General features: G+C 36.6%; 1 protein-coding gene across 1 annotated transcript in view; it reads right to left on the bottom strand.

Moving 5' to 3' along the window:
• USH2A (usherin) overlaps positions 1-27,845 on the bottom strand; it is a 375,341-nt gene that overhangs the window by 131,386 nt on the left and 216,110 nt on the right. Inside the window, exons 39-41 of the mRNA XM_066546427.1 lie at positions 8,958-9,108; positions 8,643-8,785; positions 79-707 (exon numbers count right to left, since the gene is read on the bottom strand). Coding sequence (XP_066402524.1) covers positions 79-707; positions 8,643-8,785; positions 8,958-9,108 — 923 coding nt within the window. The remainder of the gene's footprint in view (positions 1-78; positions 708-8,642; positions 8,786-8,957; positions 9,109-27,845) is intronic.

Genomic DNA, 27,845 nt, shown 5'->3' with positions numbered 1-27,845 from the left:
AGTAGATGTCTCTCTTAAATACCCAGTTGTTACAAGAAAAACACGTTAAAGCCATGAGGCAATGAGAATTATTCCTACCTTGACTGAATAGGGTCCCAATGCTTCTGCATCAGGAGGCTGAACACCTGCAGGTCTTGAGGGTCTGGTGGTAACTTCTGCCCAGGCACTGCTGTTCATGCTCCCGTGTAGGGTGCTCATCAGAACTCTGTACTCAAATTTCTGCCAAGGGCTCAGAGCAGTGCTCTGGTCAATGTAGCTCATGGCCTGACCAAAGGGGAGATGCACCACAGCTGAGATTTGTTCTGTTCCTTTCACCCTCCTCTCTATTGTAAGGTTTTCTACCAAACCATTTGGGCGAGCCGGTGGTTGCCAGGATATGACCACAGAAGTTGGAGTATCAGAATAGAGTTCTGGAGCAGGAATGTCCTCAGGGGCATCTGGAAGAGTTTGTATTTCTGGGGTTGTGGGTGAAAGAGAACATCCTTTAGAAGTGCATCCTTCCACCTGAAACACATAGGCAGTGTAAGGATGTAAGTCTTCTACAGTGCAGTTAGATGTAGTTCCTGGCACTGTAGCATGCAGTTGGCCATTTTGGTAAATATTATAATGTGTGATAATGCCATTTGGCTTTAAAGGATGCTGCCAGGTGATGCTTGCTGCCCTTGATGTAACATCCAATAGAAGTGGTGGATCTAAAGGTCCAGGCTCTGTAATAAAATAAAAATAAAATTTAAAAAAAAGGAAAGAGAAATTACTAAGAATTTGTGATTTTTGAAATCAGTATCAGCAAGATGTACTCACCAAATGAGGCTCAAAAATCTGAAAAGGAGCTCAGGTCTACTAAACAGCCTGTTTCTTTGGAAAATGTAGGCCCAGATATTCAGGGGATGAATATATGGCTCTCTCCTCTAAAGGCAAGCTGCTCACCTTTCCTCGTCCCAACCCTCCTCCCTCCTCTTCTGCATCCTTTTTCCTCCTGTGTCTCAGAAGTGCCCTATCAGTGCTGTTTGCATGAGGAGAAAGTGTGTGGCTCAGTATTACTGTAGACCTGCAGTTCTAGCTTTTGGGGATGTTTTTCTAGAGTGCTAGATACTAATTGCAACCAACAGCACAGGCATAACAATGCTGTGTATTTTACAGCTCAGTAAGTCTCTACTGCATCTCTCATTATATATTCAATATTTTACTTCATTCTGTTTATAATTCTAATCCATTTTTTGCAATTTATCTACTCCCTGTTAATATTATAGGTGATTTTTTACTTCGACTGTGACAGAAGCTGCCGATTTAGCTTTTTCACCTACTGATAAATAAACAATGCACAGATCTGACCTTTAGGTTAACAGGTTTTATGCTTGCTCCACTCAGCACTCTAACTGATTCAATTATCATAAAGGTTCAGGAGCTTCCATGAATACTGAAAAAGACCGACCATATGCCTGCATAGGTGTTGTGGAACAGCAAATACTCTGCAGCCCTCCAGAGAAATTCCTTAATTGTAAATAATTTCACCATGCGACACAATCAAGTCACCTTGAATGCAAAACCCTCAGCCTGTGGAGGCAAAGTGTTATTTAAGCTTTACTGGGCTGCGTTAAATTCTGCAATTTGAAGGGCTGTTAAGTTTTTCAATTGAAATTTCATTTAAAATGCAGGTGCTTTTTATTATATTGAGGCTTTACTGCTCTCTAGGTACAAGCATGAACATGGTGCAATAACACAAATCTGGCTCAATCACTGATCAGTAACAGCTGTAATTCCAGAACATTTAGCATTCTTATAAACCACATCCTGAAATCTATAAATTGCTACAACAGATCAAGAAAATACTATATTCTCCCCTATTCTGCCCACAGCAATTTTGACATTTATGAGATTTTTCTGTGAACATTACATTTTATTGAAATCTTAAAAAAAGATATACTTGGATTTAGTAATTGTTTAAAATAGCTTTAGATTTGGGGATTTGCAGGGGGAGAGGGAAAAGAAGGGACCTACATTTGGAAATATAGGTGTTCAAAAATTTAAAACTCGTCAGTGATTGTGGGTGTGCCATAGCATATGCTGAATTCTGTTGTAGTCAACAACATTATTATTTAATTCCTGGTGTCCAATCCAGAAGGAACATTATAGGAAGAATAATTTACTTCACCAAAAGTTAAATAATTCCTGATAAATTTTAAGGGGGGGGGGGGGGGGGGGAGGAGGAATCAAATCCAGCACAATGAGTTGCTTCTTCTATATTTTAGAGTAACAGCTGAAGCAGTCAAAAGCCCCTGTTCTCCTCCCACATACAAAGAGAGGTACATCAGGATTATTCCAGTAATGTCTGTCAAAACACTGTTGTAAAATTGGGACAGCAAGTTTATCTTTTTTTTTTTTTGCTTTTAAATTTGAAAAGTAACACTGTTTTTTCTTTCATTATATGATGCATCACAAAGCAACTCCATAAAGCTCAGCTGTATCACAAATCCTCCTCTACTCACAATGATAATAAGGATGGAGTTCTGTATTTAATGCTTGTGCACACTAGGATTAATTTAGATCTCTGAATTTGCAAGTACAAAAGATGATCTGTTGTAAAGAGTAATTAAATTCTATTTGCATGTACTCCTGGGTAAAATCAATTAGGTCGTAAGTTGGAACAAAATTTGGTCCATTATTTAGACCTCAGTGAAAGATGGAGAGGTGGAAGTGTAAATCTGAATTAGATTTATATTCTGTAAACCAAATTTTTTTCTGGGGTGGAAGGGAAGGAGGAGAATTTGCTTTGGAATTAAAGACCTTGAAAATCAGTTGCTGCAAATTCTAGTTTAGTAGGGGAAAGAAGCTGAAATACAATATTTACCACTGAACTACGAATTTGCATTTCATCTAATTATAGCTCATAAGCTATTGCACTGTGAGCATCTGCAGGAGGGAGAAAAAAGCCACAACAGAAAAGCCCCCAATATTCAAGCAGTTTGCTGTAAGGGAACAGCCAAGCCTTTATACTCCTACTGAATAAGTTGCAGGCATTACAGGTGAAACATTCATGGTAATTAGTTGAACCTGAGCTTCAATGCCCCCCGAGTTCAGACTTATTCCTTAAGGACAATCTGTAATGTACAGGAGGAGCTGTCAAACTTCAGCTTTGGGTCCCCCTGGTCCCTCCCCTTCCCCTCAAAAAAGTGTATTTTGGTAGCTAGCATACCTACTCACACATTCCCTACTGCCCTTTTAAAAGAGAGACTTTTAAGACTTTCTGAGTTCAAACAAGACGTTTGAGAGATGCTTAATTGGCCCCACTGGATGGGAAAGCATTAAATCCTGGTCCCCAACTCTCATTCAGTGCAGCTTCTCTTTAAATGGCAAGCAGAATCATCTAATTCTATGTACAAATCAACTAGCACAATACTGCTTGGTTGAAAGGGTCACCACAATTATGTAAAACATGAGTATTAACTATAATTGGGATAGTTTGCTAATACAATAAAAAGCTCTGAACATGAAAAAAGTTATGCTCGCAGCAGTAGCTATCACTTTCTAAAGTAAGAATTCATGGATGAAATGACATGAAAAAGATGGTTATAAAATTTTAATGGAATGATAAAAGGCAAAAGTCATCCTCTCAGCTGAATTCTTAAAATCCCTATATATCACAATCAGCTCCTTAACTGTAAAATCAATGTGGAGTATAACATGTTGTCAGTGTGGTTGTCACTGGAGGGAAGACTGCAAAGTATGACAGCTACACAGCTCAGCCTGTCAATGATGAAAATAAAATCATAAAGCTTTTTACATGGATGTAATTGTTTATAGAAGTAACTACTGAAGATGGAACAGTGGGCATCTTTGTCCTTAAGATTCTTAGTTCATACTTCAAACCATTTCATTACAGTATTAATACTAGAAGGTAGTTTCATTTTGGCAAATGAAATTATCTTTTATGGTAGACTACTTTGCTCATCTGCTTCAAAAGTTCAGACTTGATTTTAAATAAAGGCACAAAACTGTCATTAATATTTTTTAATTCCCTGACTAAAACAATACATTTGTTTACTTACTGTGAGACTTGGAAAGCAAGGAGATATACTCTCATGGCAGTATTTTTTGGGAGGAATCTACATTTACATTTAATATACTAAGACATGTACCAGGACTGATGCCCTTTAAAGCTAATGAGAAATACCTGATTTGCTGGCAAACTCTCTCACTAAGCAGAATAAAAATTCTGGGCCTTTTACTCTTGAATCATTTACTCTTTTTAGAAACAGAGACAATGAAATTATACGTATTAACAGAATCTGGTGTCTTTCATGTACTGCTGATTGTACCCAGCAGCAAACCCAAATTGTGTAGCTCTGGGCATTAGGGACCACAGGAATCTTTTATCACATGAGATCACAGAGCTCAAAAGTCATTAAGCTGTTCATGCAATGACATGAAATCCATATGAACCCCTTCAAATATGTATTAGGAGCTGTCTTCAGCGTATTAAGACTTGTTGCCCTCTACTGCTCCAAATGTACATTGGTTCCAGAACTTCAGTTCTACCGGTCAATAAAATTCTAATTCCTAATCTGTAGGATTATGCATGGGCAGTTTGCACTATATATCATATGATCATATATATCATATGTGCCACTACTACATCAGCTTAATGTGTTCTTTCCTTTTGCTATTTGTCCTGTCAGGTATTTCACATGATTTCTCTTCCTCTTGTCACCTCACAGGTTTTATCTTCTCTGGTTTTAATTTCCATTTTTCTTTCTTGAGCTCATGTGAACACATTCACATCAACTATTTATGGATTAGTTTATATACCTCAATTATATGGACCTAACTTACATAACTAAAGTAGGAGACCTGTCTTCTCAGACAAAAATATCATTAGCAGAGAAAGCAAGAGATTCCAAAGATGGAAAACTGCTTTATTTACCCTCTTGTTCTGCACTGTCTCTCTTCATTGTCAAATCTTCGTCAGGAAGATTTAGGAGAATCAAGAATCATAGAATATCTTGAGTTGGAAGGGACCCATCAGGATCATCAAAGCACAACTCTTGACTCTGCACAGGATATTCCCAGGAGTCACACCATGTGCCTCAGAGTGGTGTCCAAACACTTCCTGAACTCTGTCAAGCTTGGGCTGTGAACACTTCCCTGGGAAGCCTGTCTTGATGTGCTGTGTCCAACCAGCTGTGTCCAACCAGCCTTTGAGAGAAGAACTTTTTTCTAATACCCAATGTAAACCTCCCCTGACACAACTTCAGGCCATTCCCTTGGGTCCTGCCACTGGTCAGCACAGAGAAGAGACCAGTGCCTGACCCTCCTCTTCCCGTCATGAGGAAGTTTAATCTGTGATGAGATATCCCCACAGACTAAGGCTTTTCATCCTGGAACCAAAACATGACAGATGAGAACACCATAGCACTCTCTATGACAGGAATAATGCTCTCCTGATTTGACAAGAAGTAGCTCAGCTGATACATTGCAGGAGCTCTTTTTTTAAATTTATTTTTAATTGCTTTTTTTATCTCCAGCAACTTCAATTCGTAATGATCTCCAGTGACTACTGTGTGCTTTTGCCCTTACTTACTGTGAAGAAACATTGGGCTGGCCTATAACATCATTGTGTATAAAAGAGATGGACTTGATGTCATTTATGTAAGAAATAAAAAATAAAAAATTGGACTACCTCCTAGGTACCTTGCAAAATCTTCTTTTCCTGCCAGTGCAAGTCAGACACTTTTAAAAGGGCCTTAATAAGAGCTCTCCATACCAGAGTTTTATACTGATGCACAGAATCAAAATGTAGCCATGTCAGAGAATGTGCTGGTGACTGAGATGTTCTGCTGTATGCAGCTCACTGGGCTGCAAACAGGTTCTGGGCTGTTCAAAAGCTAATCAAGTAACAGGAAGCTTTTCTTTAAAGTAGACATTTTGCTATCTTAGAACTTGTCCAAGCCATGGTGTAGTTTCACAAGCACTAGAAAAAGCACCTCTCTCATTTGGGAGATATCCCTCTGAACAATGTATCAGACAATATAATTTTGCAAGTCCTAAATCTACACCATAGGAACCCAGGAGCTGCCATTGGGGCAGCTTCAAGTAACTGTAACCAATGTCTTTGCAAATCCCAGAGACCTCAAAGGTTTCCCGTAGCTAAAAGGAAAACCTAACTTGTATCTCCTTTATTATATCTAGAAGGTTTAGTTTTATTTCTGAATACAATGTATAAGATTCTGTTCTCAGTTCAATGGTACATACTGACCTCAGTTCGGTGGCCTTTACACTGATTGCAAGAGAGCTATCAGAAATTTACATTCAAGTTACTGAAAGCAAGCTCTAATTCAGAAACTTCATCAAATGCTTCTATCTGTACATATTCTGGCAGTAAATATGATGTTATACTTATCAAGATCACTGGAACAAACATCTTTTATTAATGCATGTTTAGCAGGTTTTAAAATATTCATAGTTATGTGTATTTTTGTAATCTGGCATGGGCAGGTTAGACTTTTAAAAATGCATGGATCAGTTACTAGTGTCACAATCATGTAAATGGAAGTATTTGAAAATTCTTTATTGCATGTTTTCTAGCATTAAAAAATACCCCAAACCTACTAATCTGTATATTAAGATCTTCCATTGTCCGATACAACATATTTTTATAACGGCATTTACTACTTTTGCCTTAATGATTCCCAATATCCTCCTATTTTACCACATATTTATCATAAATTAAATATAATACACAGATATACTGTGAAATCATCAACTTGTATTACTGGAGTTCTACTGACTTTAAAAATGGATGTTTGATTCACATCTATTGCTGTCAAGTGTATGTGCACACAGACACACACATGCATATTTTTTATGCCTACAGGTACTTTATGCTTTGGTGAGACAAAAAGACATATATTTACAGAATAAAATTCAGTAAGAACATGTAGACACACATCTAGTTCAACAGAGTAAGAGATATGGGAAATTTCCACTATTAAATTGTACTTTAAAAAGTCAAAGTCTGTTGGTTAGCAGGGCCAGGAATTAAGTGTACTTCTGCAACAAACTGTCAGTACAGGCAGTTTCACAAGAAATATGTTGAAACCTTGACAAAACCACTGCTTAGACCCAATGACAATCATTCAGTCTTAAGCAATTGAGCTGAATATCCTTTCACAGATGGCAGCTCTCCACAATGACACAGAGTCCTGTGTCACCACTGAAAGTTGGCTGTTTTTTTTTTAATGATGAAGGCTGTTGGATACTGTTGCATCTCCTGTGTGGGTTTTCCACCTACCCCTAACCCCTCAAAAGAGAATTTTAAAATTGTACACCTACTACTTAGCACAAAAATATTTTTTATATCAGTAACAAGTGATGCCTTTGAAATGTACTTCTGTCATCCTTGTATGTGAAAAGAAACACTATGTGAACTATCAGACCAGAGCTAAATAACTATTGCAATTTGAAAAAAATCGTCTTAGGAGACTGGTAGCATTTTGACTATGAATGCAGACAAGTTCAATAGTATTGTATCCACTTTTATTAGCAAACAAGGTACTGAAATAACTGAATCCCAGCAAGAATTGCTACAGGTAGTTAACACAGGTCTGGTACCTAAAAACCAAGTTCAGAACTTACATTTACTTTTAGGTAGTATGTTCATAGAAGCATTAATACCTTTGGAGCTTAAATGAATTTATCACATAAATTTCTGTTGTGAATCATTTGCTCAGCTTCAAAGAAAAAATGTTTTAAAGTTGTGGGAAAAAAACATTTTCTACTCAACATTTTCTCAATATAGACAGCTGACCATTTAGAGAAGGGACTAAAATCAAGTTGAGTCACCAACACTGAATATTTGCCAATGTTAGATATCCTGCTACCTTGTAAAAGAAAGCTAACAGCTCAGTTTCTTAAAAAAAAATCTGGAAAATGTGTGTTTTCTGTTTGTATTACAAATGATAAGCTCAAATTCTGTCATATGTTTTTGCTTACATATTGAATCAGGTGCAAAATCCTATCCTGTTAACTAACTGGCTGTACCTATACTCTGACATCTGGTTGCTAAATAAAGGGACTGCTGAAAAAATTGTAGGGAGTGAGTCTCTAGAACATAGAACTATTAACAATGAAAGTGATGGGATTGACAATGACAAACCCAATTTCAGACCAGTAGGCCTCTACTTTGAATTAACAAAGATCACTGGGAATAAAAAGTTCTGTGGTAGCTTGAGTATTCTCAACACAGAGATAAGACAACTGTCGTATACTATTAACTTCAACTTATTTTCTCTAATATGACTGAAATCAGAATCAAGTCCCAGAATATAAAGAAACACCACTTACAAAGCTGTACTTACCAGTGTATCTTAAACTAACCATATACTGCTGGAGGGATATTTTATATAGAAATAAGATACTGCTGCACAAAATATGTATGTAAAGATCCATATTTTTAAATGAATATGTAAGAAAACAGATACTTGATCCTTTAGGAGTTTTTACTTCAAGTTAATACTAGGGAAGGAAATACATTACTGCTATATAACTGAGAAAGCTAGATAACTTAAAGAAATTAAGTACAATGGCAGCTAGACTGTTATTTATATTTTTTGCTAAAGGGAGCTAAATAAGATCTGATGGCTTACTGTCCTCTGCTGTAGTCATTGAAGTCCAGTTGCTGTAAGCATTGCCATAACCATTGGAGGCAACCACTCTCATCTCATACTCAGTGTAGGGCTGCAGGTCTCCAACCCTGTGCTGTAAGGAAGCAGTAGGGCTGGGAAGCAAACTGCAAAGAAAAACAGCACGAGTTACTTCAGAACACATCCCAGCACATCAAGAAAGACTAAAGTATTAAGTCTTGTAACAAGACCAGCCACCCAAAAGGTGAGCCGTGTTCAAGGGAAGGGGACTTTTCTTGCTCAGCAGCGGATGGTGGCTGGCCTTGCTGCTCTGCGTACTCTAGAATGTCACCAGCAGAACGCCGCCGCCGCATCTGGAGTCGGTAGCTGGGCGCGCCTGGGGCGTTGTTGCGAACTGGTGTAGACCAGACAACCTGAAGACTGGTCGGAGTGGCAGATGAAAGCCTTGGAGGCATCACGCCATCTGGAGCTGTTGAAAAACATGGATGAATTAGAGCAGAGAAAACCATGGAGAACATATGCCGTGTGGAAACAGAATGCTCCATATACTGGAAAAACTGTTCCTCAGGATCAACAGTAATGTTAACATGGTCCATTTAGTTTAACATTTTCACTACTGAACAATGCTGATTCTTAATTTTCTTCTTTCCAATATGTGAATATCATCTTGCTAAAAGCAAACCTCCAAACACCAAAAGTAATTCAGAAGCAACATATTTTCTACCACCTGTTCAAATATTATCTATTTCTCCCTGTGCCCAGCTCTGCCACCCTGAGAAGCTAAGGAAATGCTCACAGAAATGTTACCCAGTATGAGTAAAATTGATCAGACTTTTTATCATTCAGATACCTTCTTGCCCTTACAAATTAATAATAATTTAAGAAGAAAACAGAAGAAATTTTACGTTAAGAACATCTTTAGATAGAAATCAAAATAGATTCACTGAAGTCTCAGTCTGTAGCCCACTGTTTTGTTAAGGAAATTAATTTTTATGAAGTCCAAGGAACTGCAGATCAAAATGTGTCAGTAATGATACCACCAATGACCTTTCACTGCTGCAAATTTCACTGCATGCAGTAAAAAGAACTATGACAATTTACACCTGTGAGTTTATGGCTTTGCTTTTTCTTTAACAAGAGATCAGTCTGTTGAAGAAACTTTCTGTATTTAAACACATCTGTAACTTTTATATACAACACATCTGTAGCCATATCTCTGTAGCTCTTTTCTAGAGTTAAAGCACTGGAAAGTTACTGCCTTTGTAATTCAAACTCTTGTATAATAGTTTTGCTTTTCATGGTCTAGTAGTTACCATTTGCCTTTTTTCCTTTGGTCTTTCTAACATGAATTCTTTTTCATTGCTGTTATTTTCTTCTTGTCTCTATTGAAGAAAAACCAGTCTCACAGGTATCTAACTTGAAGTGCAGTTGTAAGCCTCAGGCCCTAAGTTGTAAGTTTTAAGATGAGCAAACAGTACTTTACAGTAAGCTTTATTATTTTCATTTACCACCTGTGTATGAGGTGGTTACTAAGAGGGAAGAAACAGACTTTGTGATACACTGTGTGAGTCATTCTCTCCCTGAGACAGGTGAAAGAATGCATCAACTCCAAAAAGAAAGACATCAATCACATCTAATAGTTTTTATTTATACTGATATATACATTAACAGATATGTGAACTAGCATCTGATATTTTTACTCTGATTATACTTACATCTGGGGCACTTCCACATTTTTCATCTCCAGATCCAAATTGTATTACAGGGAAAGGCACAAAACATGTCCTGCTTCAACCTAAGAAACTTATTCCCTTTACATTAATTTCAAGATCTGTCAGTTCTCATACAAAATTTTTACTAAAAGCTGGCTTCTGGGGTGCTGGAGTTATCAGGTACTTCTGATATTGACCCCTAGCCCTACAGCCCTCCTGGTTTTTTTCAGAACAAGATGAAGTACAACAGAACCTCCAGCTTCCCTCATTTCCTTCTGCTCCTCTCTGTCACTGTGAAAAAGAAAACATATAATATGGGGGCATGATCCAGCCTGTGTTTGGATGCTTTTTTCTGCTGCTGTTATCTACATCTAGGGGAAAAGGCTCTGGTAAAGCCCAAGTAAACTAGAAAATCTTCCCGTTTCCAAATCCAGAAAATCTCTGAGATTTATGTAATTCATGGTCTGCAAATCCCATGCCAACACCTTCAAGGCCAATAATGAGCTTGTGAGCACTTCACCTCAGAGAGAAAAAGGTGGCTGGCTTAACTTAAATAGCTCCAATATCCCTCCAGCTGAGCCATCAAAAACAAACATTTGCACACCAAATGTCTCTGCACATGACATTCACTCTCACAGTAAAATGGAAAACTCATTTATTTACCTTACATAACATTGTTCTGTTTAGCACCAACATAAGTAGAGTTGGGTTTAAGTTGAGCAATAAAAGGTTTTAAAACTTATGGATGTAAAGTACAGTACTCCCAGATAATCATGCATTATTTTGGCATCCTTTATAAGGTGATTCTTGAAGTCAAACTGAGATAGCACAAGAAAGATGATGCAATGAAAGTAAAAATTTTTACTTCAGGGTTTTTAAGTGTTTTTCTAAGCTGACATCAACAGAAAGAGTCAATATTCGTTCAAAGCTGGGTACTACCTCATTTGAAACGAAACTGTCTGCAGATTAAAATACACCAGTTTTTAAAGTTCACACAGAAATTCGACACAGCAAAAAAAGCTACATCTAAAAATGAATCTAATTAACCGACCTAGTAATTTGGCCAGGAAGTCAAAGTTCACGTTATTGAGGGGACAGTGTGAGGTAACTCACTGAGGAAGCAAAAGCATTAAATTTATTTGCAGCTCTGTCAGGACACATGACTTCACCTTTGTCTTTCATTTACCAGTCTGTTAAATGGAGATAATAATACTGATCCTTCTTTGTAAAGCTCTCTGAGATCTACAAAGTAAAAGCTCAGATTAAGCTTTATGTATGTATAGAGGTGGTTATTATAGCGATACAGGAATGTTCATCAAAAAACAAAGATGTAGCTGTCTAAATGTCAATAACAATTCCACAGTCTGGATGTTATTTTAATGGCGTAGGTAATCTCAGCTAAATGTTCAAATCTCTTTTACCAACAAAAGCACAGCATAGGGAAGAGCAGAAAATTTGGACAAATCTCTACTGTGAAAGTCGCCTGACCCTGAGTCTTGTTGGTAGAACAAGCCAAGCCCACTACTTTCAAACCAACATGTTTCAATATACAGCAGCTGTATTTATCTGAATGGCTTCCTGTAGCCCACAGAGAATTTCCTCAGTGATGTACTAGTGAGTGTTCTCCAAAGGAATGGGGCAGGGGGGCAGGAAGGTACAGCAAATAAATTGTCAAGTCTCTGCTGAGTCATAATGAGAAAGGTGCTCTATTAAACTAATCACGATTAGCTCATTAAAACGGCAGAGCACTTACCCCCCAAAATGGTAATTCTAATTTGCACACAAAACATCCTCTGACTATTTCAAGCATTCCTCATCATCAAGGTCTTGAGTGTAACATTTCCCCCAGCTTAACCCTTTTTATCCAATCCATATCCCCAAGAGACTCCTCACTACTCAAGTAATAACTGGCAACAAGCAATAATTCTACTGTGAATTTCTCAACAGAAGAGCCACGTATCTATCAGCTTGATATATTGTCTTTAGGATGCAGTGTTGCTCAAAAATCTCCCCTCGAGCTTTAATATGACCCTCAGGGGGCAAGCACTCCACTTGCAACCTACTGAATCAACATCTAGCCCAGTAAATCCTCACTTAGGAGGGCAGAAAGTCATGCTTTGTATATCAAGAGACTACAAAGGCAGAATAAAATATTTAATCAGATGTCAATTATAATCAAATAATTAATAAACAGTTCCAGAAAACAATAAAAACTGAAGACTGTTTCAAGATGACAATGATATATTGTATTCCAAATACTCAGGTACATGCAGATGGATTGAGAAAGATCTGTTCCCTCTTCAGCCAGTAAAGTGCTAAGCAGCCTTTGAAAAGGGCTTCAACTTTTTGCCACAATTTCTTTATCTTAAATAACATGTGCAAAAATAGTCAGCTTTGTAAGTATTTGTTTATTTTAGGACAGCAATCATTGTGTGAAATGATTGTGCTGAAATGTTTATTCCACATTGAAAGCTTATTTTTTTTTTTCTGAGAGGTATTCATTATATTTATGATAAGGATTTATCTGAAATGTAAATTTTCTGAAAGTAGATGACTTTGAGCAGGACTATTAAAAGGTGAACTATTAGGAAAATAAATTATTATTTACTTATAAAAATGTTTCCTTTCATAAGAAGAAGAAAAGCCAGAAGAAAAGCAGAGCTTGATTACATATCTATAAAATTGGTACAAACTCATACCAACTTTGAAGTGTCACTCTTTTTAACAGTGATCAGATATACTGACCCAAATGTATCCATAATATCTCCAGATAGGCATCTTGAAGATTTTGGAGCTATGAATATGTAACTCTATAAGTTGTCACATCTGCATATATAAAATATTTAGCATTTCTATCTTATCAAAATACATTTCATACACATGGATGCAAATGATAACTGCAGGGATTTATTACAGGGGAGAAGGAAAATAGGCTCTCCAGCATTTGCACCAAAACAGCAAGGAAAAGTTCCACTCCGACTGCCTTTAGATGAGTGTCTTGCTCTGTCATGACTAATCTTCCTCTTTTCCAGGTTCAATTCACAAAACCCATTTCTTTATCTCATTGTAGTGCTTGTTTAGGTCCTCCTGATTCATTTCCTATTTTAGGTGCCCATATTGAGATCATCTTATTATGGCACTTTTAATGCCAGTATGTTCTGCACTTTGACATTTGTTTCTTCTGATTTTCTCAGGTATGGCTTTTATCTAGTGGTTTGCTCAGTCCAAATAATTCCAGTCATTGCACTCCCCATAATTCTCAACTTCAGCATGTGTTTTAGTTTCATTTCAGAGAAAGAAAGGCCATGATGCTGGGCCATATGTCATCATTAGAAGAGCATGCTAGTTATAAACCTTTATCTCTTGGCAAACCACAAGATTGCTTTTTCTGTTTCTTATCTTCACAGGTTCACCAAAGTTTACTCTGGTTTGGTTTTTAACTCTTTCCCATTATTTTTCCTTCTCAGCATATACTGAATATAAGAGTTGGTCTTGATTTTTTCATTTAATAAATATTTGCAACCATGATATTTCTCCCACTCTCAATCACAAGAGAATGCACAGAACATTTTTGGATTTTCTTTCTAATATTATAATTTCACTGCTGGATATTTTCAGTTACAGATATAGCTCCACCTAACAATACACATACCAAGAACAAGGCACCCTTATTCAATGGACATCCTCACATTTTGGAACACAAAATGTGAAAGGTTCATGGTGGCCCTCTTGCTATCCCCTCTCTGGCACATTTATCTTGGGAAGAAAGGATGCTGTGTTTTGGCCAAAAGCAAATTGAGAGATATAAAGAAGTAGCTTAAAGCCTTTGTAAACTTAGAGTAAGTCCAAACTTGTTCACACCTCATGTTAGTGAAATGTTTTTTTCGGAAGTATAATATCAACCGGGTACAGAAATACCTTGTTCTCTCTTCATGATCTATCCTGTTTTACACCTCTGCTTTCTACTGTAATAGTAATTTCATTTGAAAAGAAATGGTTTTATAAATCTATTCAGAAGAGCATTTTAGCATTAATCCTTAACGTTACCTGTATGATACAATAACAGAGAAATAAAATAAGATGTTTGAAAAAAATCTAAAATTTATCTTTATCTGGATTGAGTATGTAAGTTCTAACTGTGGATTTTTCTGCACTTTCACTGTTTAGTATTCCTGCCAGCAAAGCATAATTTTAGTAGGGCTCTAAAAATCAACTTACTCCATGACCTGCAGACCCAAGGTTTAAGACAATTGTCTTTTGAAATCCCAAAGCAGGCTTACTTATTCCTCATTAATATTGTTCCACAAACAAACAAACAAACAAACAAACAAAAACCAACCAAAAAAACCCCTCCACCTCCAAAACCAAAACCCAAACCAATCAGACCATCCCCTCCTTTTAATGAACTTTTCTTCATGTACAACCTCAACACCTGCAACCTGGTCATGGGTCTCAAGTGGAAATCCGTGTAAGAGATGATCCTTTCCTAAATGTTACATTTCACTGAGGTCAACACTATAAAAATGTCTTACAGATTTGTCACCTCACCTTTCCATAAGAAGCAACCTGCCTTCCTTCCTCATGTTAGGTGGAAGTTTGTCCATCTTACTCAGCAAGAACTTTACTAAACTCTAAAAGCTACAAAAGAATGCCAATAAGCAATTAGCTGAATGATTAATGATTTTAATACCTGTAGTGAGGACATTGGCTAGAATTTATAACTGCCCAGAAAAACCAATTATTCAAAAGGACTATTCAAAAGGATGGCAAGCCAACAACTGCCATATAACAAAATTAATTTTTTTTTTAATACTATGAAGAAAAACCATAAGGAAAGGTATTACAGAATCAGGCAGAAGCTGCAATTGAAGAAACAGCTCTTGCTGGTTAACTGTGACACTGACTACTGGAAAATGAAATATCTCGTTAAAATAGCTTTAAGAAACCATCAGATCTGCCTGTTTTAAGTTAGGGGGACAGATGTGGCAAGTGCAGTGGGAATAAGATCCTGTCTATCATCATGCAACAACTTCAGCTTCCTGCATGAAGTAGCTTTAGAAATTAAGTTCAGAAGGTTTTTTTTGAATTGCAATAATTATTATTATTGGACTTTTTTGTAGTTGGTTGTTTAGCAATTTTGGGTTTAGGTTCGTTTTTTCAAAGGAAAAAGATGAAAGAATTTGACATCATCTTCAAAATCTTACAGCTTTCTTTGTAATTAGTGTCTGGAATCAGAGAGATATAACCAGAGGCAGGCATGGTACCTTCCACACTGATAGAAACACCTCTGGTGATTGCTGGTGAGCAGACTGTTGGCTAAATTAAAAACTTTTTCTTAATGTTGATGCCAGAATTTCAGAGTATTGGAGGGTGGCTTTTAATCTTGCAGCTTCTTGTTTGAAAGTAAACAGTTTCTAGTTCTGGAAATCCAGAGACTCCCCAAAAACAACAAAAAAAACCCCAAATTTTATCACTCGTGGTTGGGAAAAGCCAAGGGAAGAAAGTTTAAACCTATGTAGTTAAAAGAACAGTAAGGATAGACATACTAGAATCTTCAACTTTGCAGAAGTTTTGCAAAGATAGAGAATGTTTCCCAGGATACTCAGAAATGTGTGTCCTGGGAAACAGGACACACGGCAATGGGATTAAACTTCTGCAAAAAAGTTTTTAAATCTCCATCAGACTAAATTAATACTTAAATAAAATAATTTACAATTTTAAGGAAAGAAGATGGCATGAGCTGATTTCCCAATTAACTCTTTTTCAGCCTAATAATTCTTTGAAGGGGATTCTAATTCCATAGAAGAAAAGAAAGATAAAAGAAAAAGGAAAAGGCACAGAGGTGGTGATGTTACAAGAAGCATATGCATTGTTCTGAAGCATAATCCCTTAAAAATTAAGTTTTAATATTGATTTATTCTATGGCTGAAGGAAAAAGGATAACATCAGATATTCAAAACCAGAAAGCACTATTCTACTTGAACAAGTGGACATGGCTTCTGCAAATGATTATTAGCTAGACAGGGTTGTCAAGCATTGAAACAGACTGCCCAGGGAAGAGGTAGAGTCACCATCCCTGGAGGTATTTAAAAGGTGTGCAGATGTGGTGCTTAGGGACACGGATTAGTGGTGGTCATGTTAGGTTAATGGTTGGTTGATGACCTTAAAGATCTTTTTCAACCTAAATGATTCTATGATTCTATCTCCATCCAACGTGGCAAAAGAAACTAAGAAAATACAGCCCTCTCAGCTGAATGTAAAGAAAATGGGATACTGGAAAACATGTGAATGCTCTTACTAAATAAGAAGTCTCATTAAATAAGAAGTCTCTTCATACTGCTCTCCTGCAATATGGATGTGCTGGTGGACTGCTAAAGAGCAGACCACCCTGTTAAAGAACAGACCACCCGCAGTGCTACCAGTTGATGTGCATTTTGACAGAAGCCTTAGTTTATATATTACTGTAAGTACAGACTGGAGAACAATGCAGGGGTTCAAATAAATTAGCTCTGCAATAAGATTACCTGTAGTTATTTTTAATCCATAAATTTCTCTGTGGTACATAATGGATAGTATGAAATACTACCATTTCTGATGGAAACCAAGCTTGAGAGTGCCCATAAATAGGAAATGGATCTGACAAGATGACAGATTAGCTGGTGTTAGGGAGCCACTACACACAGTGGGTGGTGCAGTCTTATTATATCTTGAATATCCTACAGGTATCTGTGAGATCCAGGTCACTGGACTACCTTTTGGCCACAAAACAACTGCAGCCAGAACAGACTTCCATCTCACAAATTCTTCCCTTACTTGCAGAAAGATGAGGAAAAGAGGTTCCCTAAAGTTTCTGCTCCTAGTAATCAAGGCAACACAAAGCTGGCTTTTGTTCACAGCTCCTACTTAATTCCTTATGATATATATGGTAATCACAAAAATGCTTTGACTCAGTGTCAAAATGAGTCAAAAACTCTAACTTTACAGACTGGGAGTCTTGTCTTTGCTTGCAAGAAACGTTGTTCACCTCAAGACAGTAGAAGCCATGCCAGTAGAATACCGATTGCATAATTCTTTGAAAATTGACTTCTTAAGGTTCCATCAGGTGTCTTGTAAAATTTTGCTCCCTGGAAGTCTGTTTCAGTAGCAACCACATTCTGACAAATGGAAGACTAAAAAAACCCAACTAACCAAAAATCCCCTAGCAAACCCCCCTGAAGTATATACTACTTACTTTGCTCCAATCTTCATGCTATTAAAAAGCATATTAACTTTTCCTGTTCACCTGAGTTGGACAAGGCTGAAAACAAAAATATCAAAGCCACAATATCTATTAAGTACAAACTCTGGTTTGTGTGTCATCTTAACCTGCTTCTCAATTTACTCTATGGCATTCAAAGCATATAGACTTTGAAGTGGCCTATATTCTCTAGTTTTCTTCTGCAAAGTATAGTATATGTCAGATTCAGAAAAAAATACCAAAAATGAGTGTATATTTTATTAAAAGCCTATTTTTATTCTCTCTGTCTCTTTTTAACAAAAGTCTAATTTAGCTGTTGTTCCCTTAGGTATGAGGTACACAGTTCATAATTCATTTGATATAAAATGTCAGTTTAGATTTTTGCACTTCTTTGATAAATGAGAAAAAACATGTACATTTCAATTTCCTTCTACGAGGTTTCACTAACAGAAGCCCCCCTCCCATTGTGCTGCTCAAAGACCTTTGCGTTAAATTAAACATCAAGATTCAGAAACTGTAGGGAATGATATTTCCAAGACATACAGTACAAATACATGAGACTGGGAAAAAAGGTAATGATTTTTCCTACCAGTAAAGTGATGTCCCCCAAAGAGTATCTTTGATCCTTGAATTAGTTCTCAGTTATAATTTAATATATCAAAACTGTCAGCAGCTTTCCTTACATTTAAACATAAAGCGATATAGTCAGCTCCACAAAAAGCAAAATACAACATTCAGGGGCTTTCTTCCCCCTACCCCCAACATGTGCTTGTGACTCTGAAGTCCATCAATATTAATGAGGAAAATCTGTGTACATCAAAGAAGACAGCAAAGAATTAATTTAATTGTATCTGTCATCATTGCTAGTATGGAGTGGTTTTTTCCTATATAACCAAACCCTGCCATTGATCAACATGCAAAACTCTCGGGGGTGTAATCTGCACAATGGAATAGAGAAGAATCAAAATTTTAGTTCTGGAAATAAAACTGATATAATTAGGAAAAATAACAACAAAACACTGTGTATTATTCTCTTATGTAATACACGAGGCCAAGGCTGACAAATCTGAGCCACCACATTTACAGAGTAAACAAGAATTCTTATCACTCCTCGAAATGCCAACTGCAACGCTATGGCTGTCACTTCACGTTAGGGTCCAGTCCAACAGCTGTGGTATCAATAAATTAAGCTGTATTAGAAAATAGCAATAGGATCACATCCTGATGCTTATGCTGAGCACCAGCACTGACAAAGAGCACCCATCCAGAGCCATGAACCGCAGAACTCAGCACCTTCTCCTCCTGCCCTGTGCTGCTGCTGTGCACATTGCCCCACCCTGGCCTGGGAAGTGTCATCAGCCCCACGTTACAACAGCATCTGCTCTCTTTTCCCCCAATAAATGACTTCCCCCTACACCCAACAGCAGAGTTTCAACAGCATAGGTGGACGTTATTCTGCATTGTCTGCTTAAGAACCCAGAAATTAATACACTGTCCAGCAACTGGGAGACAAGATGAATGATCCAGATCTCCTTTTTTTCAGCTAGTGTTCTAACAAAGAAAAGCTATGAAAGACTATCAAAGGTAACACCTCCATTGCACCTAACTGTGACAAAAATCCCTGACTGTTTTTAACCCACCACAGTTCCCCACTAAATACAGCATTTCAATTGACAGAAATATGATATAGGTGTTATATTCTGAAGGTAAATATTTAATATTTAGGGTGAATAAAAATCAATTTGGGCAAGACTACTCCCACACAGAAATAATCTGTTCAAAATATACAGCTGACTTCTCTGATGAATAGGGTAAAAGGATTACAACCTTTTATAGCCAAGCTATCCACATAGGAATGTTCATACAGCATTATTAAGTAGCTACCCATCAGTTAATGCCCTGTTCTAGACACTTGTAACAAATAAACCATTTCTATGAATTATCTCTGGGTTTCATTTCCTTAGAAAATACTGAAGAACACATAAATTCACTGGAATTGGTGGTAGCGTGTCAATATACAACAATAAATGATCTGCTCACAAGTATTTTTACTGAAAAGACCTTGACTACTGTCATCTTGTTCAAAATCAGGTAGCCTAATTGATTAAAGTAATTTTAACACCATCGTGCTTTACTCAAACCTAAATGAGGCTAAATGTGTTCTGCCTTCTGTGCCACAGGACATTTTAGAGTATCTACCCCAAAATACATGCACTATTAATCAGAAGTTGAAGTAAACTAAGTATCTTGGCAATACTTACTCTCTAAAATACAGATTTTCTTCAATCTTTTGACAAAAAGTAAAGAGCCGCAGGAAACTTCTCCTTTGTTCATTTTTCAAACAAAGGGCTAAATCCTTCACACAGAAAATTTACAGCTGATTAATTCAGATTACAGCCATCAGTTGAGTATTTTGGACAGCAGTATCAATTTCTTATGAATAACCCTCTCAAATAGGCTACTTAGTATGTAAGAGTACTCATAACTTCAACTTAAAGAAAAATAGAGAAAAGAGAAGTGTTTTTTCTTTATATAATGCCATCTCTTCAGTTATTCAACTTCTTTTCTTTATATATATATTATTAGAAGTTTTTAGATAATCTGAACTCAGTCAACCTGAATGCATGCATTTTCTCTGTACATACTGGCTGCATTAAACTATGGTGACATCTTTCATAGAGACGCAATCCCCCAGTCTAAGCTAAGAAAAAAGCTAAGTCAGTCTAAGAAAAAAGGCTGACAAACTTTGTGACATGTATATTATACTTTCCAGCATGAGGAGTATAAAATTTTCTTTTACCTTCTGCTGCTAACACATGCCTCTCTCTCTCTCTCTCTCTCTGTAAAATGGGAATAGCAATCCTCAGTCACCTACTGGAAATCTGAATTGGCAGATATATTTGTAAAAATCATCGAAGTAAACAGGTCAGTATACAAACAGTAAGGATTAATATAATTCAATAGTGGACATATCCTCCAGCAACATGAAATACATTAATTCACCTTCTCATTTTACTCAGCTGGAATTAATCTAAGAGCACAGCATTTCTTTGTCAGAGGAATAAGCATGATCTGCATAGAGATCCAAAGATAAAAAAAAGACAGAAAGCAATCATTATACATGAACATGCATATACTGATATATCATATACATTTTTATGTGTGTGCACCTGCACATTCATGCAGACACAAAAACAACATTCAGAAAGAAAAGAACAGTGAGGAAAAAGCTGTCAAATGTCAGGAATCAACCTTTAAGGGCGGTAGACTCTTATAGTTGCCTTTGTTGAAAGAAAGAGGATAGCACACACCAACACTGCATTATAGGAACACCAGAGGAGAAGTGGTGACTCTAATCACTAATTCTCATTCAATTTCCATTTTCTCTCCCTTTTTCTGCCTTTATAGAGAAGCTTATTTCTCCTCAGGTACTCAGCCAACTGAGTTAAAGTTAACAACATAGGTGTAACAGGAAAAGAACACTAAGAAAAGTAGGGAAAAGTCAAGCTTGAAATACTACTAGAACAAATCATTAACTACAGGAAGGAAAAATACTTCTCTTCTGCAAAGTGTTTTAAGAATTCAGATATAAAATTTCAGATATTTTTAATTCAATTTTCCAAACTACAGAGAAAACTCTCAAAATGTAGTTACTAAGAGTAATTTTTAACTGTATATAGAACCAGCAAAAAAATGCAAAAGGATTTTCATGGCCATGATGTTTAAAAAGATTATCTCTAATTTTTTCCCTAGCTAAAGAAAGGAAAAGAACAGTGATTTGATTTCCTCTACATTTAAACCTCAGGAAGGTCTTAAAAGACCCTTAATTTTTCCCCCATTAGGATTTTTTCCCTAAGATGGAAATATGACAAATATGCAACAGGGTAACAGAACTCTGCTGGAGGTGTAGAGGTCATTGCAGGCAGAGGAACTTCAAAACTTCCCGAACTGTGCAAAGTGGTTCAAGCCTTCAAACCTTGCCAATTCACCCAAAAGGTTTAGGATCACCAGCTAACTCCCATAATCTACATGTGCAGAATCTTCATGTGCAGAAAATACAGATTGACATGACCAAAAAAAACTCAGCAAACCTATGAACAAATAAAAAACTTACAGATATTTGCCTCTGCTGACAGTTAATGAAAATGAAATTTTATTCCAAAACCTATAGGGGCAGGATTTGTCAAAAAAAGAAAGTATAAAAACATGGGCTTTTTAGAAAAGCAGCACAAATCATTGCAGCAAAGTAACACAAAAATTTATCTGTTTCCGAGTACTTACATATATCTGGGAAATGGTTCTAAAGACAAAATTCATGGTGTGATTTTTCAAATGTCTTCTTTATGTTTTCACCAGGAATTTCAACAGCATTTTATTGTAGAATTCCTTCAGCAGAGCCTAACTTATCACATAAGCATTGCTGACTTCAGTTACAATACTGAAAAATTTACTTCAGATTTGCTGAGAATGAAAAGAAAAATCAAAAGTAAAAAAAGCTCCAGAATGAATAAGCTTGAGATTATATAAAATTGGCACACTTCTTCTAAATCATGTCCTTTTTCATGTACAATTGAAATTGGTCTGAAATAGGTTAATGTGATAGTAGGTAATAGTTTTAAATAATGATCTACTTCTAAATTTCACAACAGCCCATTTGCCCCATTTCTAGATATTCTCCTTGTATTTCTTTAGTAAATCAAGCTGTAGTTTTTCAGCATGGCATCTTCCCTAGTACAGATTTCTTCTAAGAGCTTTTAAGTACAGTCTGGATCTCACTCTAGGGCCAAGGTTTTGGAAAGACCTGAGTGAGACCTCTTCAGTGAGGTTAATTGCCTGCTTATAGATGATCAATTAGCTGCTGCACAGTTCTCCCTGCCTCATCTGGCTCTCCCTAAGCAAGCAAAACACATCCATGTTCTTCCAGGCAACTAAAATTGCTGGTTTGAATCTTCTTGTCCCAGGTGTTTCCTGCTGCTCTAGAAGTGACAAAGGAATTGAGGAGATGCTAAATGCATGTGCTTTGTGTCTGCAGCATGGAAAGAACACAGCTGGAACTATGGGAGATCTGCCCAGCCCCAAAAGCACAGGGTGCAAAGGCAAAGAGAAAGAGGCAATCAGAAGAAAAAGACATAGTTGGAGTGTCACTGCCTGCTGGCAAAACTCAGGTTTATGAGTTTTGGGACTTACACTAAGCTTCAATTCAAAGCAACCTTTACAATGCGTGGAGTCAGGCTGAGCCCTAACTGGCTGCAATTTAGCAAAGTGAGCAGCAAAGAGGGCATCTCTGTGCCTCCCACTGCCAGAGTTTGAAGACACAACTGTTCAGGAATGAGACTTCTCTTGTCTCTTGCCATGCAAAACACCCATCCAAAATCAAGAATGGACACAGTATGAGTTCACTGAAAGGTGTGCTGAACAGCCTGGGAGAAGAGAATAAAAGAAGTAAGTAGCACTAATGAAAATGACAATCAGTTCAATACTGCAGAGATTAGAGAAGAATTACTGTTTCAGTAGAACAGAAACTTCCAGTTTCCCACACAAGCACTTTTGGAATCCTACCCTTATATCCCCATGAAATCACCTTTCTGGAAAAAAGGAAATGGAATGGCCAATTTACACGGCTTGCTACTGACCCTTTGTAATTAGCTAGCTCATTGATGAGAGATGCAGGAGAGCTCTTCCCCACTCCCTGCTCTATCCTGGTCTCTCCTCGAAGTTCCTGTAGAAAGGATATGGTCACAATTTTTCACTAAGAACTTTCTGTTAACATAGAAGATAAAGAACAAAAGAATCCCCTTGGATTCTTTCTCTTGCATTTATCTCTAAAAAGAGAAGGGTGAGGGAGGAAAATGAGAAGGAGGAGAAGGAAAGGAGAGAAAAAAAGGTGATGCCTCAAACACTTGAAATTTGAAGCAAAGGACATTCTTTCAAAACAAATTTTATGGTGTCACATAATGTGATACTAGGAAACATAGGAAAACAAATCTGTCTCACAGGGAAAATTCTAGCATATTCAAGTTTGATTTTTCTTCCAACATAATTCTGACTTAGCATCAGTTTTCTTTGTTTATTGAATATTCATTTCTCTAAGGAGGCCTGCTGGCTTCAGTGATCAACCTCCACGAGCAAATGCTTTCAGATGTGAATACAAGTTGTATGATGTGGTTCCCACTTGTTTGCATAATTAGATCAGTGGTCCTGTGATGAGGTTCAGTATCCAATCTCTGAGGTGTTGTGACTTAAACTAACAGTGGCTGACACCCTCTGGTTGCAGGACACCATCTCCTGCAGATATTGAACAAACATCAGCTACAGGTACGTAGGCTCAAGTTTTGTTGCTGAGAACAAGCCCAGGCAGTGGCATGCAGCATTCCACTCAGAAAGAAGGGACCTGCAAGGGGCGGGGACTTAAGGGTCTAAGGGAAAATCTTACATCTTTTCCTGCTAGACATTCCTATGTTGTGCAAATCACAGACAGAGCACATAATTGAACAACATACTTAATAAATCATGGCAGAGTTTAGAGAGGCACTTCACTACTTAGGCAGATTTTTTTTCAGAATATCTTTCCTTATATGTTTCACACAGGATGTATCAATTCTTTGAGGCTCTTTTCTGCAGATAAATCAGCACCAAGTTAATGGTTTGTAATCCCCAGTATAAGAATCCACAGGGAGTCAACTCTGCAATGTGATACAGAATTACCATCCAAAACAGTCTTCAGACCTCTTGTCATGACTTGGATGGAAATCCGTTCCTTTTTCCTGCTTTGTAGGGGATGATTGAGACTCCACCCTCCTGCTTCCCATCAGAGCAGCAGCCCATCCTTCTTTTTGCATCTATTTATTCAACATAATCCATCTTCTTCCCATTCCCTTCCATACTCAGACTTTAGTGGCCAAAGGAAGGGAATAAAAGGATTTAACTTGAGTATAAGCTATTATAAGCAGTGACTGCAAATTTCCTTTCTGCCAGCTCACCAGCCCTTATTACAAAGCAATTCTAAAATGATGGCGTCTTCTATGTGCCACTACATCAGAAGTAGCACTCATTGAGGACAAAAATGTATAACCAAGAGCTCTCTGCAAAAGGGTTTCTCCCAGAATTTTGCAGTTTTATATCTGCTCTATCCTTCAATTCATTTATCTAATTAAAATAATTCTAAAACAATTTGTTTTCCAGATGTTTTAATGGCTGGCATCCTCAAATTAATGTGAAGTACTGGCTAGAATATTATTTTTTACAGCTTCTACCAAAGCAGTTTAGGAGAAGATAAATAGAACAAATTTATTCCTTCTGGAAAAAATATAAAACTCAAAAAAATTTACTTCTACCTCTGCAGTATGAAATTTGTCACTAATCATTTTAAACTATGCCCTTTTATGCTTCTTCCATCTCTTTTAGCTTTCTATGCAGTTCTTTGATGTAACAAAGACAGTTTCAGACAAGATTTCAGTTCTTCTGGAAAAAAAAAAGCTTTAAGTCTTGAGGCAAAAAGCAGTGTATTTAAAATTTATATACTCCATAATGCCTTTGTTCTGAACTTGAACATCCTGAAAAACTTCTCCTCTTTCTTTTGCTTTCTGACTCTGAAGATCATTTGTTCTCATGGTTTCAGCTTCTTATTATGCAACAGTGACTTTAACTGGTGGTTCCAGCATTTAAGTACATGCACAGTCATGGCTGACCCTTTCTGATCAATTGCCAATCCATACAGGTTTGACTGATAAAAGAGCCAATTAGATTTAAGCAAATTAAGGGACATCACCAATGTCAACCACTTATTAAACTGAATGCTGAATTCCATGCATACCAAACACTAATGCACGGAGCCCCATTAAGAGTTGAAATCCTAACCCCATTAGTAACTCCAGACCACTACAGGGTAAGGGTCAAAAGGAAGTTTCATATTTATGGATTACCATTTGGATTCAGTTTTTATTTTTTCTAGTCTTTCCAAGAACTCTTGAACCTGCACTGCAATTTTAGTCGAGAGTGTAGATAAAATAAATTCCTTATTTCTAAGATAGTTTTTTTTTGAGTGTTGACTTCAAGCATGGCAAATCAGCTTGATAAGAAATTAAGATATATTCAGTCAGGTAACACTAAAGATTTGGAGTGCTTTATATTGTGTGCAATGTGTTTTAAAGCTAAAAAAATAAAGGAACAAAAGAAATGCATATTGGAAAAAAATTGTATCATAATTGTAAAACAGTGATCAGCAATAACATCAAAATGGAGTATCACTTTGTCCTCAATCACTCTCCCTCTCCGACAATCTTCCATCAAGCTCCATGAACTAGTCTCCCCATTGCAGATTTCTTAAATAGTTTTAAGAAATATTTAAATACTTTTTTGATATCGTTGAAAAGAGAATGGTACATCTTAACACTTATTAAAAGGCTGTGCTTTTGTACATAATGAGACCTTCTTTACTTTTTGAGCAAACAAAACTTCCATCTAAGTGAAATCTTGGCCACTAAAGTAAAAAAATAAAATTCTTCCTTATTTAAGTAGCATCTAGATTTCATTTAATGATTTAGAAAGTGTGAAGGCACTGAATACTGCCCAGTGTAAAATTACCATTATACTCATAATTTAGCGTGCAATGGAATTGTATAACCCTCAAAGGCTCTTATAATAAACATCCTGGTAAAGCAAACCTCTATTGTCCTACACACACACGTGTGTGTCTGTACATGTGTATACAAATAGAGAAAACACAGCCTGTGAGAGAGCACTTCTCTCATATGCACTGCTTCATTTATTAGTCATTTCTCTACAGATCACAGTCCACTGGACAATGGTATGGAAGATTTCTTTAATAACTCTCACTGCTAATTTAATTCTACTTAAACACACATATCCTAGTGAATGCCACATGCTTTTCAGCATGATTTTATGTGTAAATCAGGATAATATGTTTTCAGATCATTAACTAAAAGGAAGCATGAACTAAAACCTATTTAACCAATGAGGTATTGCTTTTAAACTACCACAAGGTCATAAAAAAGATAATTTCAAAGCTATAAGTTTTCTAATTGTAATCAACAACAATCTAATGATGAAAGAAAGTGTATCTTAATGGCTGTCATAAACTTGTGCACATCCTTGCTTATCTTTAAAGATCCTTTACCTTGTCATTTGGTGAAATTTTCACTACCAAATTTTCCTAAGCAAAACTGAAATGTGACACTGGAGCTAGAAATATCAGTGTCTTACTGCTCAATCTTAAACGAGCAGTAAAATTCAGATGCAGTTTTATTATTATATGAGAACATATATTTTTAATAGTAGGTGCAGCTTGACAATCAGATAGGAAAAGTATAAAATGTGCTGGGAATTGACTTTTTCCTTGTTCCTCAGTAATCTGTCATAAAAACTCTGTGTTGTATTTACTCACTTTTCTGAAGTCCCCAAACCAAATCCATCTGTTTGTAAGCAAGCTGTTTCATGGCTGGGTTTTTGAACTCTAAGTTTTATGATATTTCTTTCCTTTTTCTTTTTTTCTTTTCTTTTGCTTTCAAATTGTATGTACGTTCCTCTACATTGTTCTTGCTCAACAGCTACACCACACATCTCTCAAAAACAAGTGTTGTTGGACTCTCACTTAAAAACTCAAAATTGCCTTAAATTAATTGTATACATTGACATTTATTTAACAAAAACTAATTAGCTAGGGTGTCCATGAAAAGAAAATACAAAAGCAACACATCTACATCAGCTATAAATATAAGCTTTCTTGAAAAAAAACAAACAACAACAAAGCCACAAAACAAATAATTGTAAAATGTTTAGGGCATATTTGCTCAACTCTCTTATTTCAAATTGTTATGAAGATAATATCCAGACTGGCTTACAGCCTAATTCACTGTAAATCAGCACATTGTAATTTACTTTCTTACAGATACATTATTTTTTGGATTCTGGCTCAATATATTGTCAATGATTTATATTACTATTATTAAACAAATTCTCTAAGTCTATCTAGTAAGTGATCCTTGTCAGCACTTACAACTTTTATTCTAAAACAGATTACAAAATGCAGGTGAGTCTCTTTATATTCTTGGGCTAGATTAGCTGTCCATGCCAGAATACACTACCATTCACTGAAAAAAAATGAATTACATAATGCACTTCTCACCTTCATAATATGCTAAACTACACAACTATGCACTTTCATTTTCTAGTTCTTAAATGGAACAAAGTGACAAATTAGAAGCCAAAAAGAATTTTGTGAGTAAGAACTACTAATAC

This window comes from Molothrus aeneus, chromosome 3, assembly GCF_037042795.1.
Source record: "Molothrus aeneus isolate 106 chromosome 3, BPBGC_Maene_1.0, whole genome shotgun sequence".
Lineage (NCBI taxonomy): Eukaryota > Metazoa > Chordata > Aves > Passeriformes > Icteridae > Molothrus > Molothrus aeneus.
This window is presented reverse-complemented; position numbering and strand designations above follow the sequence as displayed.